The 17,943-nt window shown below is 45.9% G+C and overlaps 2 protein-coding genes across 2 annotated transcripts; one reads left to right on the top strand and one right to left on the bottom strand.

Moving 5' to 3' along the window:
* On the bottom strand, positions 1 to 14,139 carry Ccs (copper chaperone for superoxide dismutase). Its single transcript, XM_028771237.1, has 8 exons — positions 14,014 to 14,139; positions 13,651 to 13,723; positions 8,107 to 8,244; positions 7,287 to 7,464; positions 6,764 to 6,824; positions 583 to 660; positions 409 to 512; positions 1 to 300 (listed from the first exon to the last, which is right to left on the bottom strand). Exons 1-8 carry the CDS (start codon positions 14,050 to 14,052, stop codon positions 147 to 149), a joined length of 825 nt encoding a protein of 274 aa, XP_028627070.1. The 5' UTR covers positions 14,053 to 14,139; the 3' UTR covers positions 1 to 146.
* A 121-nt stretch (positions 14,140 to 14,260) lies between these two features.
* Ccdc87 (coiled-coil domain containing 87) lies at positions 14,261 to 16,953 on the top strand. The gene has a single exon (XM_028771297.1). It carries the CDS (start codon positions 14,299 to 14,301, stop codon positions 16,858 to 16,860), a length of 2,562 nt encoding a protein of 853 aa, XP_028627130.1. The 5' UTR covers positions 14,261 to 14,298; the 3' UTR covers positions 16,861 to 16,953.
* The last annotated feature ends 990 nt before the right edge of the window (positions 16,954 to 17,943 follow it).

Below are 17,943 nucleotides of genomic sequence, written 5' to 3'. Positions count from 1 at the left end.
TGCCATGTGAAAGTAAGAATTTAATTTGTTAAGGATACAACGCCTATCTGCCCTATACTTAGGCCTGTACAAGCAAGGGCCCATGGCTCCCTCTGAAAGATGTTCAGCTAGAAGGAACGAATAACCTGACATGAGGCTCTCTCTGTTCAGAGGTGAGCAGGGGTTTGGGCTGAGTCCTTTCGGCCTTGACCAGCAATGGGCCGGCCTCGCTCCTCCCAGATGGTGAGGCCATCACAGGAGCAGATCTGCTTGGGATTCTGGAAAAGGCCAGCAGACCGTGCAATGATGCCACAGGCCAACCTATGGAGTGATGCATTATGGTCAGCATAGGGCGCCTCTAGGCCCCCTCGGGGTTGCATGTGCCCCACTGGCATATCACTGCCTCTTGCTGGGGGTGCCATAACTCACCTCTTCCCAGAATTCCCTGTGATCTTGGATAAGGGATGGCCTCCCCGACCCAGGTCATCTTCTCCCTCATCGACAACCAGGCTGCGGCCAATCACATCCCACACCTTTGAGGAGAAACACCAGCCTGGTCTCCACTGTCCTCCCAGGAGGGCCCCCACAGGCTTCCCATGTTACCTTCAGCTGTTTATCCTCTATCCGGAAGGTAGCTCGGCCACTAGCTTCAGCCTGGACATTGCCCAGATCTCCCCGGTGCTGAAATGAGACCCCATAGCGGAAAGAAAAAGTTACAGACTCAAGAGATCACCAGATATTCCCTTTCCTAGGAGTGAGATCCTGGGCAGAAAGCCACCACACTTCGAAGAACCGCAGGAGCCCTAGGCCAGCCTCCGTTCCCTGAGGCTTAGGCTGCCTACATTTAGCTTTTTTTTCTTTCTTTCCTTCTTTCCTTCTTTCTTTCTTTCTTTCAAGATTTATTTATTTATTTTATGTATGTGAGTACACCGTTGCTCTCCTCAGACACACACCAGAAGAGGGCATCAGATCCCATTACAGATGGTTGTGAGCCACCATGTGGTTGCTGGAAATTGAACTCAGGACCTCTGGAAGAGCAGTCAGTGATCTTAACCGCTGAGCCATCTCTCCAGCCCCACATTTAGCTTTTCTTAACATCACAGGGGGAGCATTAACTTTTCTAACTCTCAGCCTCAGGGAACAAGAGGAGAGAAATACGAGAGGGTGGGCAAAGAGATGGCTTTGCCTACTTCTCCCATGAAGGTAAAAACAACAAGAAAAACCCTTAGGGCTGGGGAGATGGCTCAATGGATGTCATGAAAGTATAGGTGCCAGAGCCCACATTCCCACAACCAGGTGGAAGTTTAGCATGGAGGTGCATGCCCATAATCCCAGTGCCAGGGGTGCAGAGAAAGGTCCTGGGGGCTCACACTGGTGAGCAAGTCTAGTGAAAACAACAAGCTTTGGTTTCAATGAAGAGACTCTGTCTCAAAAAAAAATTAAAATGAAGAGCAATAGAGAAAGATAACCAAAGTCAACCTCTGGTGTGTGTGTGTGTGTGTGTGTGTGTGTGTGTGTGTGTGTGTGTACATACACATATACACATTCCCAATGTAAGACATTCTGCCAGGTACAGTGAGCATTATACACAACGCCCTACTTTTAAGAGCCTTCAATACGAAACAGAGGTCAGTTAGAGAATAGAGTGAGGAAACTGATAATGAGTTTTGAGGTGACAGGACCCAAGTAGTGAGCTTCAGAAACCTACACCTGTACAAATCAAACATTCCCAACTGGATTCACGAGCAGACACAAATGCCTGGCCTAGGATGAGCCGGTTCCCACAATCTCACTGCTGAGCAGTAAAGAACGTTAGTGCCTTCTGCAGTCATAGCCGCACACGCCTTTAATCCCAGCACTGGGAGGCACACAGCTCTCTGGAGTTTGAGGACAACCTGGTCTACAGACTGAGTTGAGGCCAACCTGGTCTACAGAGTGAGTTCCAGGACAGCCAAGGCTACACAGAGAAACCCTGTCTCAAGAAACAACAACAAACAGAAATTTGGCTTCAACTTCATCTTGTCTCTAAGCACAGCTGATACAGCTGGCACCTGGGTTGTTGTTGTTGATTTATTTTTTGTTTTTTGTCACAATGCTGTATGCTAAGACTTAAATGGTAGAGAGCCGAAGGTGGTAAAGATGACAGGGAGCTTGCCAACTGTTTCTGGGGTTGAAGAACAAGCCAGGCAGAGTGACTGAAGGCATGATCTTGAAAGGGAATTAGGGAAGGCAGCCTTTTCAATCCCTCCCCTAAACACACAGCAAGTAGACCTGGTCAGAGGCCTTCATGTCTACAGGATGCTGGGTCCAGCCTATACTCTTGGGTCCTGGGGAACCAAGAGGGTTTCACATTGAGCATGGCAGGTCTCCTTGATGCTTCAGAGAAATAAAGGAGGTGAGATGGATGGGACCTGAGACACTCACTGTTAGTGACTATGCAAGCATAGCCGGGCTTGGATGTCATTTCCCACGGTGACCCTAATGCCATCTGGGTGAAGAAGAAACTTGCTAATCCTGTGCTGCATTTTTTACTTTCTTGCTCATTTCTTACTGTCTCTTCTGGAGAGATGATTCAAATGGTTTAAAACATCAAATAATCTTAGAGTCTTATACATGCCACGCATATATGCTCTACAAATAGACTGCAGACATAAATTTTTGGTTTTTTATTTTTACCTTTATTCATGTACTTACTTTTTATTTAGTGTGTGTGTATGTGTGTGTGTGTCTACACATGTTTACATACACTCAGACATGAGCATATGGAACTCAGACAACAGTTTACAGGAGACAGTTCTCTTCATCTGTCATGTAGGTTGCTGGGGTCAAACTCAGGTTGTCAGGCCTGGCAACAAATGCCTTGATCGCCTGTTTTCCTTCTTGGGAGGGTTGTTTGTTGTGTCGGGTTTTTTTTTTTTTTTTTTTTTTTTTGAGACAAGGTCACATATAACCCTGAGTAGCCTTGAATTTGCTATGTAACCAAGACTGGCCTTAAACTCCTAATCTTCCTGTCTCTACCTCCCAAATGCTATAACTACAGGCATGTGTTGCTATAACTGGGACAATCCGCTTTGGTTTGTTTCCTTGGTCACTTCTGATCCCCTGTCCCAAGTAGGGTGTGAAGGTGAGGACATAAGTCCCAAGGCAACCTTCTGCCTTTTAGGAACATTTCTGCTCTGTTGTGACCAAGATGGTTTCCTCTGCCAAAGCTGCCAATCTGACTCAGCCTTGTCCACATACAGAGCTCATCATCACCCTTCAAAACCCAAGGAGGCAGAAAGCCTATGGACGCCCTCCCTGTATTCACATTCTGTGTGACTTACTCACTTCTGTGTGGACTGGAGCAAGTATCATTTCTTGGAATAGGTTATAGCATGAACCTTTCTTCCATGTTAGATGCATTCTTATTCTCTTGTGTCCTGGAGACACCAGCTTATGTGTGGTGAGCTGCTCTAGGGAGAGGCTCACATAGCAAAAGACTGCTGTCTAGCCAAGGACCCAAGGCCTGCCAACAGCAACACTGCCAACTGCCAATGCCATTGGGGAAACAGATCTTTCCCATGTTGAACTCCATAACAATTCAAACTCCAAGGGACTGAGCCATAGGCACCCAGGTAGTTGTTCCAGAAAAACTAGGAGATAATTGTTGAGGCCTGCTCCTTTTCACATAACTGTAGCCATTTTGTATTCAGTCTCCATGTTCCTCACAAGGTGAAATTAAGTTCATAGTTATTACTCTGACATTGAATAATGCTACTAATAAGCCAAAGAGTTATGGTTGAACCACTTGTACCCTGGTATCTCAACGTTCTGAAATTCCCTGTTTCACCATCTGTCTACCTCACTCAGGACCAATCAGCTTAAAGGTTAGCTGATAATATTTTTGTCTAGTTAACCAAAAATGTTGTAGCACTTCACTGCTTGAGTTCTAACTTTTGATGCTGGCTTTTCCTATAAAAAGCTTGCCCTGAGCACAGATTAGTGCCACAATTAGGTTTCCCTTCTCATGGACCTGGGTGAACAGCATGTTCAATGAACTACTCTTGCTTAACTGGGATCGGTGTTCGGACGGTTTGAGTGGCAATTCCCAGACCCCGACAATAATAAAACTGTCACTTTATGCCCCAATATTAATGGCATTAAATTCAAGACAGTATCACTTACATATTGAATAGAAGCATGGCACTGTGCAACGGACCAGTCAAAAGAACAGTCTATCCCACCTCAGAGCAGAAAGGGGGGACTTTGACCATTAGAAAAGGACAGAGCTGTTAAAAGCCTAAAACATGAGTTAGATGCATTATGAAACATAGGCAGGGGACAGGAACCCCACAGGAAGACCAACAGAGTCAACTGACCTGGACCCTTGGGAGTGTTCAGAGACTGAGCCACCATCCAAATAGCACACACAGGCTGGAACAAGGCCCTCAGCACATGTGTAGCAGACATGTGGCTCAGTCTCCATGTGGGTCCCCCAACAACTGGAGCAGAGACTCTCCCTAAAGCTGTAGACTGACTGTGGTTTCCATTATTCCCCAACAGAGATGCCTTGTCTAGTTTCAGTAGGAGAGGATGTGCCTAATCTGGCAGAAACTTGATGTGCCAAGGGAGGGAGATACAGGGAGGGAGCACACTCTCAGAGAAAAGGAGGGGGAAGGAACTCTGTGGTTGGGAGACCAGGAAGGGGGGGCAGTGTTTGGGATATAAATAAATAAATAAATTGATTTAAATTTAAAAAAAAGAATCACACAAGCACTGAGCAGTGGTGGCACACTCCTTTAATGCCAGCACTAAGGAGGCAGAGGCAAGCAGATCATTGAGTTTGAGGCCAGCCTAGTCTACAGAGCAAGTTCCAGCACAGTCAGGACTACATAGAGAAACTCTGTCTCAAAAAATCACAAAGGAAGGAAGGAAGGACACACACACAGGCTGTGAAATATTCAACACCAGCATGTCTTATTTCTGTGCACTTTGTTGGCAGTGATGCTTTGTTCTGTTTTATTCTAGAGTATTTTCTTTAAAAAAATTTTTTGAGACAAGTTCTCACTATATATCATTGGTTGGCCTAGAACTGTGTAGACCAGGCTAGGTTCAAACTCACAAACTCTGTTTTCCTTTGCCTCCCAAATGCTAGGATTTAAAGTGTGCACCATGACGCCCAGCTCTACAGATTTCTTTTTATTTTCTTCATATGTCTATATTTCTAGATATTTGTGTGTACCACATTGTGTGTGTATAGGTGCCTGTGTATAGGTGCCTGTGTATAGGTGCCTGTGGAAGTCAGAAGTGGTGTTGGATCCCTTGGATCTGGAATTACAGCCAATTGCGAGCCACCCAACATGGCTGGGAACTGAATTCATTTCTGAAAGACAAGCAAGCACTCTCAAGCACCAAGCCATCTTTAGCCCCACAATTCTAGAACATTTCCGTATACTTTATGGGTTGAGCACTCCTAATAGTGTCTCAGAGTTCAGAATGCTTGATCTGGGGCCTGCAGATAGGAATGTTCAAACTGTTACACAGCCTGTACCATGGTTCCACTAATTTTGTCCCAGGAAGTTGTAAACTGGCATCAAGACAGAAAGCAGGACACAGTGACTCATGTCTGTCATTTCAACATTTGAGAGGTAGAGAAAGGAAAACCAAAACTCCAAGGCCATCCTTGGTTATGTAATGATTTTGAGGCCAGCCTGGGCTACCTGAGATACTATCTCAAACAAACAAACAAAATGATAGACAGTTAAGACAAACTCTGGAGTGCTGAGAGGATCTAAGAAGGAACTATGTTTTCTCTAGCTTTCAGAACCAGAACTTAGGCTTAACTCCAAGTACAGGGAGGGAAGCACTCCCCTGAGAGAGGCCTTACAAGAGCACTAAGGAACATAAAATCTCTGAGCAAGAAAGCAATGTTCTTGTGAAGGCTAATTTTAACTATCAATTTGATTGAACTGACAAATACCTAGGAGATTTGTAAAGCACATGTCTAGATGTGTAAACCATGAAGGCTTTGACATAATTGATGGATTAATCCCTTGATGAATTCATGATGTGTTGGCATTACTGGGAGATGGTGAAGGGAAGGAGGTGGGGCTTTGTTAGAGGAAATAGATCCATAGGGAAATGTCCTTGAGGGCCATATTTTGCCTGTCCTCTTCCTGTGACCTTTTTCTCTGTTTTCTGGCTACCATTATGTGAACTGTCCTCCACCATGACCTCTGTGCTCCACTTTGAACTTCCTGCTCAATCAGGCAATTGAATAATTAATGACACAGATGTACTACTCACTAAAGACAAAGACCACTAATGTGGCAGGAACTCCCTGAAGACAGGAAAAGATTTCTATGGTGAAAAAATGAAACCTCGGTGTTGCTGGAAACGCAGCTCAGATGCAGAGTACTTGTCTAGCATGTGTGCAGCCTTAGGCTCCATGCCTAGTTCAAAAAAGGAAAGGGCTGAGGGAAGAAGGAACAGAGGGAACAAAGAATGAAGAAAACTAGAAAAGGAAGGAGCCCCAAGGGTCCCTGCCAAGAGTATCTTTCTACATAACCATGGAATTTGCCTGCTAGACTGAGTTTCCTCAGGACAGGCACTGGGGTGTGCAGTATTATATCCCTAGGGCCCTGATCACAAGACTTATCAAGTAAAATTGCTAAGCTAATCAATATCAGATGCAAGGAAAGACCCACATATAAAGCAATCACAGTGCAAGGCCCAAGAACTGACTGCTTACCTCTGAGTCCCTGGATTCTCTCTATGCCCAAACCCAGCCCAAACCTACACTTACCCGATCAGTGTCCTGAGGACCCCCATGAGATGCTCCATCAGGGTTAAAATGGTCCCCACAGCTAAGGATGAAAAGTAGCAGATAGGTATCCAAATAATCATGTCTAGACCCTCTTCTCTGACTACCTTCGTTCTTTATTCATTTATTCACTCATTCCTTTATTCAACAAACAGACCTATTCTGTGCCAGGGTTAAGGCAAAAAAACATGGAAACTAAGCACATGGATTGTGTCTTCTGTGAGTTTCTGCTTCAGGAGATGCAGAGGCATAAACAACCAATCATTTTACAGAAGACACCACTAGACACAGGGCCCCTTCCTTCCCTGTGTCTAGGAGTCACCCTGTATCTCAGATGTTGAATTACATCCTCTGAAGCCTTTGATATGCTACTTAACATCTGGAAGCCTCAGCTTTCTAATATGTACACCGGACCTGTGTATATGCACCCCATGAGAGTACTTGTGAGGACAGAATGTTAAAGTGTGTAGCTGAAGACAATACAGGGATGTTAAGGATGACTTACCTATTGCAATCCCCTGTAAGGTCCCCATACTGATGGACATGGAGTCCATGTAGCCCAGGTTCCAGGCCATCGATGGTCCCCTCAATCAGACAGAGCTCAGAGGATAGCTGTAGGAAGCGGACCACCCCCTGTATGGTGCCACAGCCCTCCAGAATGGCCACTGCTGCTCCCAGATTCTCTGCAAGGTAGAAATGCTCGCTGTCTTTCCATCTCACCCAGCCCTTAACAGACCAGCCAGATATCATTGTTAGATTAAAAGCCATCTGGTTACAAGGTCAAAAGAAGTTCATTCCTTTTCTCTGTAAAACTTGGGTTTAACCATGTCTTGACATATTTTCATGTTCCCACACCCTAACCTCCTTCCTGATCAGATAAGATGCTCTGGCAGATAATTTTGGGATGTTCTGCCAAGTTACCAAAACCTCTTAGAAACCTCCTAGCCATATAGGGTTGTTTTGTTTGGTTGGTTTTTGTTTTGTTTTGTTTGGCTATATAAGCCCCACGTTTCCCTATGTTCAATGCTATTTTCTCAAACCCTGCTTTAAGGAGATAGCTCTGTCTAACGGGGGTGGGGGGGGGGGAAGCTTACTTACTTTGACTAAAAGAATTTGGGTAGTGGCCTTAACTCTTGTTCAGAGGGATCAACATCCATTCCTTTCAGTGGCTTAGGAAGAGCAGGGAAAGAATCTCACATAACTTTCAAAACTCCCCAAAGCCAATCCAGCCTAGTCCTGAGACTCCTATGGTTAGATTAATACCAGTTCTTACTCCAGACCTTCAACTCCAAGGCCCAAGACCAAGACTATAAGCAGTCACTTACGTAACTGGCTGCTGCCCATGCCCTTGAGTACAGCCTGCCTCCCTGTACTTTCCAGGAGCGCTTGCACCTCCTGGCTGGGCAGAGTGGTCTGTACCAACACCATCTGGTTCTCCAACTGAATATCCACATTCTGAACACCTGGCAGAGACAGAGGGGAGGGGTCAGCAGAGGGCTGGCATCACATGTTGGTAGCACAGCGTTTTCCTATCCCCATTTCTACAAAGCTTCATATGGCCAGAGGTAAACCTAGAAGCTTCCTTCTAGTATTAAAAATTTGGGTGTGGTATTTTTGTGAGTCATATGGCGGGGGTGGGGGGAGAGAGAGAGGAGGAGGAATGAAACTCAAGGCCTCTCACATACTTGGCAAGTGCTCTATCACTGAGCTGCACTCCTTCTTTTGAGTTTTTATTACACGCCAGATACTTTACTTTTTTGAGGCAGGGTCTCACTCTGTAGCCAAAGCTGGTCTGGAATTCAATATTTAACCCAGGTCAGCTTTGAACCTGAGGTGAATTCTTCTCCTTCAGATTTCTAAGTTCTAGGATTACAGGCATGTACCATCACCTCAGACTTGTGAAACATGGAATATTCTTCTTAAAAAATTTTGTTATAAAAGTAGGGTAACCTGGAACTTACATAAAGTTGGAAGAAGAGAACTGATTCCACGAAGTTGTCCTCTGCCCTCCACATACATGCTGCAGCATGTGTGCCCCCAACTCAGTAAGTAAATAAAGAAATTTTAAAAGTGGGCTAGCTACATTAACATTATTTGTGACAGCCGAAAGGTGGACACTACCCAAATGTCCATTAACTGCATGACAAGATGTGAAGCACAAACACATACTGCAGCACAGACAGGACCATTCTGCTACATGAAAGCAGCAGAAGTGGCTACATGTATTATATAATAGCACTTGTATGAAATGTCCAAGATAGGCAAATCTGTAGACAGGAAATGGATTAGAGGACAGGTGGAGGAACAGGAAGGTGGTAGACGATATGGGATTTCTTTATAAGGTAATGAGTATACAACAAATAGAGGACATGGCTGTACAGCTCAGTGAATGAATTAACTGAACCATATTCTTCAAATTGGTGACTTTTATAGCATGTGAGTTTTGGCACAATCAAGCTATTACTCACATTAAGGAAGACCATGGCTCCCATCCTAAGAGCTGACAGTGAGCATGTGCCATAAACTAAGGTCTCTTTTTTCTTTAAGATTTATTGATTATGTGGATGAGTGCTTTGTCTACCTATGTGTATGTGCACCATTTGCATGCAGTGCCTGCGGTGACCCTGACAGGACATTGGATCCTGTCTTAGTTAGGATTCCCTGAACCATCATGAGTCGTCATGTGGGTGCTAGAAACCAAAGCCAGGTCTTCTCCAAGAGCAGCCAGTGCTCTTTACTGCTGAGCCATCTCTCCAGCCCATTGAGCCCTTTTTGGTGTGCTTTACCTGGATTGTTCCATTTCATGTTCAGGGTAACCTTGGGAATTTATCTGTTTTACAGATAAGGACATCAAGGCATAGAACAATGAAGAAATGTATGGAAAATCTATAGGCTGCAGAACTGGAACTCAGTCCAGGCAGCCTAGCTACAGAGCAAAAACAATTAACCAAAGCCTTCTACTCATGGTAGGAAGACCTAGCCCACACTTCCTGGGGGTCCCCGACCCCCACACACATTGTCTACTGTCCTTGCTCTAGAGCTGAGCACTCACTCTGCTCTGATTACACTTCATTGTTTCCCTCACTAGGCTGTCAACTCATTAGGACTGGAATTATGTGTGGTCCACAGAAGTCAAATTTAAAGTAAGTGTGTCAGATCAAAGTGCCAATAGAGTCCTATTACCCTTGAAATCCCTGAAGTCACCTCAGTGTGTGTAATTCTATGAGATAATTCTTACATTCTCACGGAAAGATTTTTATATAACTAATGCCATATTATTCTGAATTATGACTTTTAATAAATCTTTTTAACTTTTATTAATTTTATGGATGCCGGTGTTGTGCCTGCACATATGTCTGTGCATCACATAAGCCTGGTGCCTGTGGAGACCGGAAGAAAGCATCAGATCCCTTGGAACTTGAGTTACAGACAGTTAAGAGCCAGAGTGCCAGAAATGGAACCTGGATCCTTTGGAAGAGCAGCCAATGCTCCTAACTCTTGAGCCATCTCTCTAGCACCTAGGCTTATTTTATTTTTAATTACATATTTATGTGTATGTTGGGGGGTGTATATGCGAGTGCAGATGCCTGTGGAGTCTATAAGAGGGTATCAAATCACCTGAAGTTAAAGTTTCAAGTAACTGTGCCACCTGACATGGATCTGGAAACCAAACAGGTTCTCTGCGAGAGCAGTAGCACTCTTAACCACTGAACCATCTCTCAACTACACATACCTTTTTTGAAACATGGTCTCAATTTGTAATTCAAGTTGGTCTTGAATTCACACCCTTTCTATCTCAGCCTCTAGAGTGGCTAGGATTACAAGCCCATTACAGCTTTCAGGGCACTGAAGGAACATATTATTGAAGCCAGGTTTGTTTAAACAGTGTTTTGGAATGGTAAGTGAAGATCTAATGGAGTTGAAGCCATTCCACTAAAAGTAACATATTCCAGCCAAAGTTTTACCAAGGAGCATTCTTGCTGGAGAAACAGACAGGTGGGACTTTGGTTGGACACAGAGCAATTTCAAGGATTCCTTGGGCTTCTTAGTCACCAAAAGGAGACTTCAGATAACCATGTTTTCTGGTCTCAGTAAATGAAATTAACTTGGCTTTCTTCTAGCTGAGCAGGAGAGCAGTTTACAGAATATACTGAGGGACAGAGTTGCCCAAGACCTCAGTAAAGAGGAGCTTTCCCTGAAGCCCTTCATGTTTGCCCTACAGTAACTGCATGCTCTGCTTTTTCTCCGCTGAGCACTCACTAGAGGTTGGCTTGGCTATACTCCAATATCCACCTGCAAAACAGACCTGCTGTCCTGCTGGAAGTCCCACCTCCTTCTGGTTCAGAGTGAGGTCAGGAATTCTAAAGGAGATAGTCACAAGGATCCTTCTGCTCTGGCCCTCCCACATCCAGAGCACAGAATCAGCTCCTCCTGGGAGATCTTGGGTCTGGGAATCCATGCTATGCGCAGGCCAGACCATAAGGGAACCGTCTCTGCTATGTGTGCAAAACACACTCAGGCCTCAGCACTTATCTTAGACACCTCTTTCCTTAGCCTGCTCATGAACCCTATCTATGAACTCCCTGTTTTCTTGCTTTAGTCCAGTGGTTCCCAAGCTTCCTAACGCTGTGATCCTTTAATACAGTGTTCCATATTGTGGTGACCCTCCAAAAAATTATTTTTATTGCTACTTTGTAACTGTAATTTTGCTACCGTTATGAATCATAATGTAAATATCTGTGTTTTACAATAGTCTTAGGCAAACCCCAAAGGGGTCTTCTTGATCCAGGCAGGTTGAGAACTGCTGTTTTAGTAGTTCCACATAGGAGCCAAGGTGATTTTTTTGGTGTGTATATGTGTGTAGTATGCATGCATATATGCATGCGTGTTCCTGAGTGTGGGGGCATATACTCGTGCAGGTACGTATGGCATCCACCTGTCTTCCTTAATTGCTCACTACCTTTTGAGGCAGGTTCTGTCACTTGAACCCAGAGCTCACTGATTTGGCTAGTCTAGCTAGCCAGCTTGCCCTGGGACCCCTATGTCTATCTCCCGAGGGCTGGGACTACGGTGGGCTGCTACAGCAGTCTGGCGTTTACACAGGTGCTGGGACTCTGTACCAGACTCTCACAGTGATGCAGTTATCTCTCTTACTGACTCAGCCATCTTCCTAGCCCCTGGCACACACATGGTGCACAGACACATGCAAGCAAAACACCCGTACATATAAAATAAAGCAAATTTTAAAAATAAACCTTAAAAAAAGGATTCATTCCAAGCCAGGCAGATGGCTTAACGGGTGAACTGTTCTGCTGGTTTTGCTTTTTGTTTTTTATTTTTTGACTTTGTTGGGGTTTTTTTTTTTGGTGCTATTTTTTTTAAAGATTTGTTTGTTTATTTATTTATTTAGTTAATGTATATGAATACATACACACCAGAAGAGGGCATCAGATCCCATTACAGATGGTTGTGAGCCACCATGTGATTGCTAGGAATTGAACTCAGGACCTCTGGAAGAACAGTTAATGCTCTCAACTGCTGAGTCATCTCTCTAGCCCCAGGTGAACTGTTCTTGCCACACAACTGACAGCTGGAAGCAGAGAACAAACTTTGAAGTTGTTCTCGACCTCCATATGCACAGCCCCTCCCCAAGACCCATCATACACACATTCACTAATAATAAATCAAATAATAGTTTCAGGTCGATTGTAGTGGCGCACACCTTTCATCTCAGCACTTGGGGGGAAAGGTAACCAGATCTCTGTGAACTGCAGGCCAGCCTGGTCTACATAGTGAGTTCCAGGAAAGCCAGGGCTATGTAAAGAGATCTTATCTCAAAACAAAATAAAACAAAACACAAAACAATCAGTTTCCCCAATCTCCCTCCTAAAACATCACCTTTGTCTGTAAGCGTTTTTCCTCTTTCCTCTTACAATCCCCTGAAATTGAGTGGGCTCTCACTACATGCTCAAGACTTGCATCAACTAACTGACTCCTCATGACAACACTGGGTTATGAACACTGCTCACACACTGCAGAAACAGAAGCATAGAAAATAAGCACGAGCCGGGCGGTGGTGGCGCACGCCTTTAATCCTAGCACTTGGGAGGCAGAGGCAGCCGGATTTCTGAGTTCGAGGCCAGCCTGGTCTACAGAGTGAGTTCCAGGCTATACAGAGAAACCCTGTCTCGAAAACAAACAAACAAACAAACAAACAAACGAAAATAAGCATGAAATCATGCTAGTGTGTGGCAAAGAGGGCATCTGAATGTAAACAGATCTAACTCCAACGTGCATCTGTGAAATTATTAGACTCTTAGCTCCTTCCTTCCCATTTCCACAATGGCTTCCCAGTGAAGTGTTCTATGAATGCTCCTTTTGCAAAGCTTATATGATCTTTACCTAAGCACAAGAGTAAACATTTTTCCTCAGAAGCCCCAGTGTCTAATCTATACTAGCTGAAAGGTTGAATGAACATTTAACAGAATAAAAAAAAAAAAAAAAAGCAAGCAAAAGCCAGGTCACCTGCAGAATCCCTGGCTTAAACTTTCTGAATTGGGCCAGGGATGCTGCTTGCTTTCTCAGAACTGTGCTGTTTCCCAAGCAAGACCTCAAGTGTCCGCCCCAGAACGCCTTGGTAGGAGGTGCTCTATACGCTGGCTAGCTCCATGATGTTCAGCAGCTGGACAGGCAGTTAGTACTAGAAGAAAGCTCTGGCTAGGCAAGCTTGAGGCCTGTACTCTAGGCTCTGCCCCCGCGTCTCTGGGACTCTGAGAAACTTCCTTTCGTTCTTTCTGCATTTGTACAATGGGAATACCAATAAACACAAACCGCTGGGCTGACCCCAGAAAGATTTATTCTGCTCTTACCTGCCACCCCTGTCAGGGTCTTGTGCACAGCGTCCACACAGCTTTGACAACTCATCTGCACTTTAAACTCCAGCTGTAAGGGAAGCAAGGCCCAGGTACATGTCAGGCATGATCCGGATTCGCCACCTCCTGTATGTCTCTAAGCACACACTGCACATGACTTCTCTTCAAATTCCTTCTTGATTATCTCATGAGCATTCCAGGATAGTAGTCTCACCCTCCTACACTCTCTCTATGAGGGGCATCGCTATCCTAACCCCGGAATTTCACCTTCCCAGGAGCCTGCTCTTTCCTGGCTTCCCAAGATAACGACCACCCCAGGGGCTGAAGCTATGCGAGGTTCCACATGAAGTTTTCACTCACTGCACACACAGTTCCACCGTCCCCCGATTTCGAAGCCATCCTGGCTGTAGTCACCCGCCTGGGCCGCACAACCCGCAGGGTCCAGAGACCAACACAACTCTGCTTCGTGGGATGGGCGGAGCCTCGGGGGCCGCCCTTTGCTCCACCTCCTTGGCGCGTGCGCTCGCTAGGCCCAGGTCTTTGAGCGGACCGGTATTGGCTACCGGCCGCGCAGGCGCATTGATGTCGTTTCCTTAGTAACCATTTGGCGTTCTCTACCAGCTCAGCAGGAACCACCTGGTAAAGATGGAGCCACAGAGTCAGGAAGCTGACCTCAAGCCGATTTATCACTGGTTGCTGAGTCCGCTGTCGCTCTTCCCCAGCAAGGCGAAGCCTCCAGAGCCTCCGAAGCGCACCTATCAAGATGCCACGGCTTTGCAATCCATCCCGCTGGTGAAGCTGAAAGTGGGGCCGCTGTGCCGCCAGGTGTCCAAGCGGCTAGCAAGCAGCGGGCGGGCAGCACGGGTAACTGCCAAGGACCGACTTCGTCTCACCGAGGTTATCCTAGAGGAGCTGAAGTGCAACTGGCGAGAACCTCCTATAGAACCCATTCTGAACTACGAAAACAACCAGAAGCTGCGGAAGCGGCTGGAGTCTTACGTGCTGATCTGTAGTGAGCAGCTCTTCGTACGCTACCTGCATCTGCTGGTGACCCTGCCGACCTCTAGAAGGGTCTTCACTGAATCAGCCACCCTCAGCCGGTTGGCAGTCAACCTTGCCAGGGATTGCACAGTCTTCCTCACCAGTCCCGATGTCTATCGCTACCTGCTGGCTGATTTTCAGACCCTGCTGAATTTAAAGCATACCCAGGGAGGCATAGTCAAGGTGCGTCCCCCCACCTGTCCCCCTGGGACTTTCAAGCTCTGTCCAATCCCCTGGCCTCACAGCACTGGCTTGGACCAAGTGCCATGCTCTAGCCTCAACCTGAACTACCTTGTCCAACTCAGCCGCCCATATGATTTTCCCAGTGAGCCGGAACCTGATCCAGTGAAAGAGTTGAAATCCATCCCCCAGCTGAAGAGTAGACAGCAGCTCCTCTGGATGCCCGCCATGATAAAGGAAAGAGAAATTGAAGCGAGAGCCTCACAGACGGTACCACTGCCTACCCATCATCCTCTCAGCAGTGAGATTCCCCACTTCCCCACCTCACCAGTCCATTCCTGGCTCCAAAGGGGCCAGTCCATGCCCTGTCTTCGTGAAGGGTGGAGTCTGGCAGATGAGTTGGGCCTTCTTCCTCTCCCCCCTCATCCCCAAACCCCACTGATCTTGGCTTCAGAGAGTAAACCACTGCCATTCCGGGACATAGTGGCTGAGGATCTGAAGCAGAAGATGAAGATCATGACAATGGAGTGGAGTCGCTACTCTCTGCTGGACTCCGGCCTGCCCCCCCTCCTCGGCGTCCTTACTCGGCGCCTAACTGCCCAGCACCACATGGAGGAACTGCAGCAAATGCTGAAGAGCCTGCAGGAGGAAGAAGCCTCTGGTAAGTGGGATCTCCAACCACCACGAATCACTCCACTTCACCCACAGCCAGTCACTGTTACTTTGAAGGTACAGGAACAAGTCATAGTGCAGGTAGCTACTGTGCAACTCTCTGAAAGATGTTTTTCTGACTCTTTCCACGTCGAGGGGGCTGGAGTCCTATACAACCATCTGACTGGGGAACTGGATTGTAAAGCCATTAAAGAAATGGATGCTGATCGTCTTGTTGGGAACACCACCAAAGAGGTATACAAAGAATTGATGAGCAGAGTCTCTACTAGTCATTTCTCTTTTGAGGAAGGACCCCAAGTTGAGCCTTCAGCAGAAAAAGATTGGTCCTCCTACTTGGCCTCATCTTTTTTACACCATGATAAAATTATGCCAACCATCAACCATAGTCTGCTTGGAACAACTAGAAGAGCAAGCGCTCAACAGCTGTTCCCTGAGAAGATGCCTTCTCTCACATTATTCCAAAGGCACAAAAGCTGGGACAAGCGACCAAACAAGGGTATATGGATGAACTGGATGAAACCCTCTGTGTCTTCGGAAGACTACTTCAAGTACCTTGCCTCTCAGGAGTCGGATTTCCTCCATGTCATCTTCCAAATGTATGAAGAAGAAGCTCCTGTGGAGATATCAGTCCCTGTCCAAGAGTCCCTAGAGATTCAGAACCTCCCTCCCATGCAGCAAGATGAAGACGTAAAATTTGTACCAGGAGAATGGGATTGGAGCTCAGTGATACAGGATGGCTCAGGACCTGGGAAAGACCACATCTACAACCTGCAGCAGCGTCTAGAACGACTATGGGTCATGTTGGAAGTCCCTGAACAGAGTCGGCTAGACATGGTCATTAAGTACAGCTCCAATGCACGCCTGCAGCAGCTACCAGCATTGATCAGGGCTTGGGAGCGGGTCCTGAAGCCCATTCAAAAGCGAGAGTTGTTGCTAGGGAGGCTGGAGTGGTTTGAGCGACAAGCCTCCGACCCCAATCGCTTCTTCCAAAAGCCTGATTTGTTGGTGAATCGATTCCTGGAGGAGAATCGGTTCCGTAGCTATCTCCAAAGGAAGCTTAATCGAATGGAATCTTCTTTGATTTCCCTACTGGAAAAGATAGAGTCAGTCTTTGGGGAGCCAGTGACCTTCAAGGGGCGGAGCTATCTGAAGAAGATGAAGCAGGACAAAGTGGAGATGCTCTACTGGCTCCAGCAGCAGCGGCGGATTCGCAATCTGATCCGGGCCCAGAAAACCTTCCGCCAATCGTCCATGTTCACACGGAGCAGCAGCCAGGCTTTAATAGCCCCTGGGAATACTCCCACTACTCGATAAGGGGGCCAAGTGCCCCAAAACCCTTCCTCACCCCCAAATGCTCACATAGACCTCTCAATGGCTTTGGAAGAAATATAGATTATCTTCGCAAGAGATTGAGATTTGTTTTCTTGATATTCTAAATAAAAGGATCTCCAAGCTTGGTATTCCCATATATGTCAGCCATCCTGCACAATACAACCAAAATCCCATATCAGATGGTCTCTTGGAGTTGGCTTTAATAGACGCAGACAAAGCAAGCCGTGATCTTTTAAAAAATAGTGACTATCTGACTACATTGAATTGGCTGATTAGAGCTCCAAATCACTCTTGTTTAGGCCCAATTAGCATAATACTTGATTGCTAGGGCTCTAAAATTAACAGACATATGTAAATCCTGCCTGCATGACTTATGGTAAGTCACCTAACTTCTCTGTGAGGAACTGGGTCCATGCTGTCACTTCTAGTGCTTACACATTGTTGGCAGGACTGAAACGTTCTTTATTAGATTTTTACCTGTTAATAAAATCACTTGGTATATCAAGGTATATACTGAAGAGTAAGTTTCCAGGGCTGTAGAGATAGCCTAGTAGTTAAGAAGACATACTGCTCTTGTAGAGAGCTCGAGTTGGATTCTCGGCACCCATATTGGTGGCTGGCAACCACTTGTAACTCCAGCACCTGACACTCCTGGCCTCTGTGGGCACCTGAACATATTGCTCAAACACACAATTAAAAATAAGAAAAAGACAAAAAGCAAGTTTCTTTCCTACCTCCAACCCCTAGTTTCCTTCCTTGCAAAACAACTGTTTTGGCACCTATAAGGTGTTAAATGCTCAAACTGTATGTTGCTTTCCTCTTCATTCCTTTTTTTTTTTAGGATTATTTATTTATCTTTTATATATGTGAGTACACTGTCGCTGTCTTCAGACACACCAGAAGAGGTCATTGGATTCCATTACAGATGGTTGTAAGCCACCATGTGGTTGCTGGGAATTGAACTCAGGACCTCTGGAAGAGCAGTCAGTGCTCTTAACCACTGAGCCGTGTCTCCAGCCCTCTTCCTTGTTCTTTTTGTTTGTTTTTTGTTTGGTTGGTTGAGTT

This window comes from Grammomys surdaster, unplaced genomic scaffold (genome assembly GCF_004785775.1).
Source record: "Grammomys surdaster isolate TR1022 unplaced genomic scaffold, NIH_TR_1.0 205, whole genome shotgun sequence".
Lineage (NCBI taxonomy): Eukaryota > Metazoa > Chordata > Mammalia > Rodentia > Muridae > Grammomys > Grammomys surdaster.
Note: the sequence above shows the minus strand (reverse complement) of the source record. Positions and strands in the feature narration are given on the sequence as shown.

Coding starts and splice junctions, on each gene's coding strand:
- Ccdc87 (XM_028771297.1), top strand. CDS start 14,299: ATGGAGCCACAGAGTCAGGAAGCTGACCTCAAGCCGATTTATCACTGG.
- Ccs (XM_028771237.1), bottom strand. CDS start 14,052: ATGGCTTCGAAATCGGGGGACGGTGGAACTGTGTGTGCA. Junction 661..6,763: donor GTCCTCAGGACACTGATCGG/GTAAGTGTAGGT, acceptor GTCTCATTTCAG/CACCGGGGAGATCTGGGCAA. Junction 513..582: donor TAGAGGATAAACAGCTGAAG/GTAACATGGGAA, acceptor TTCTCCTCAAAG/GTGTGGGATGTGATTGGCCG.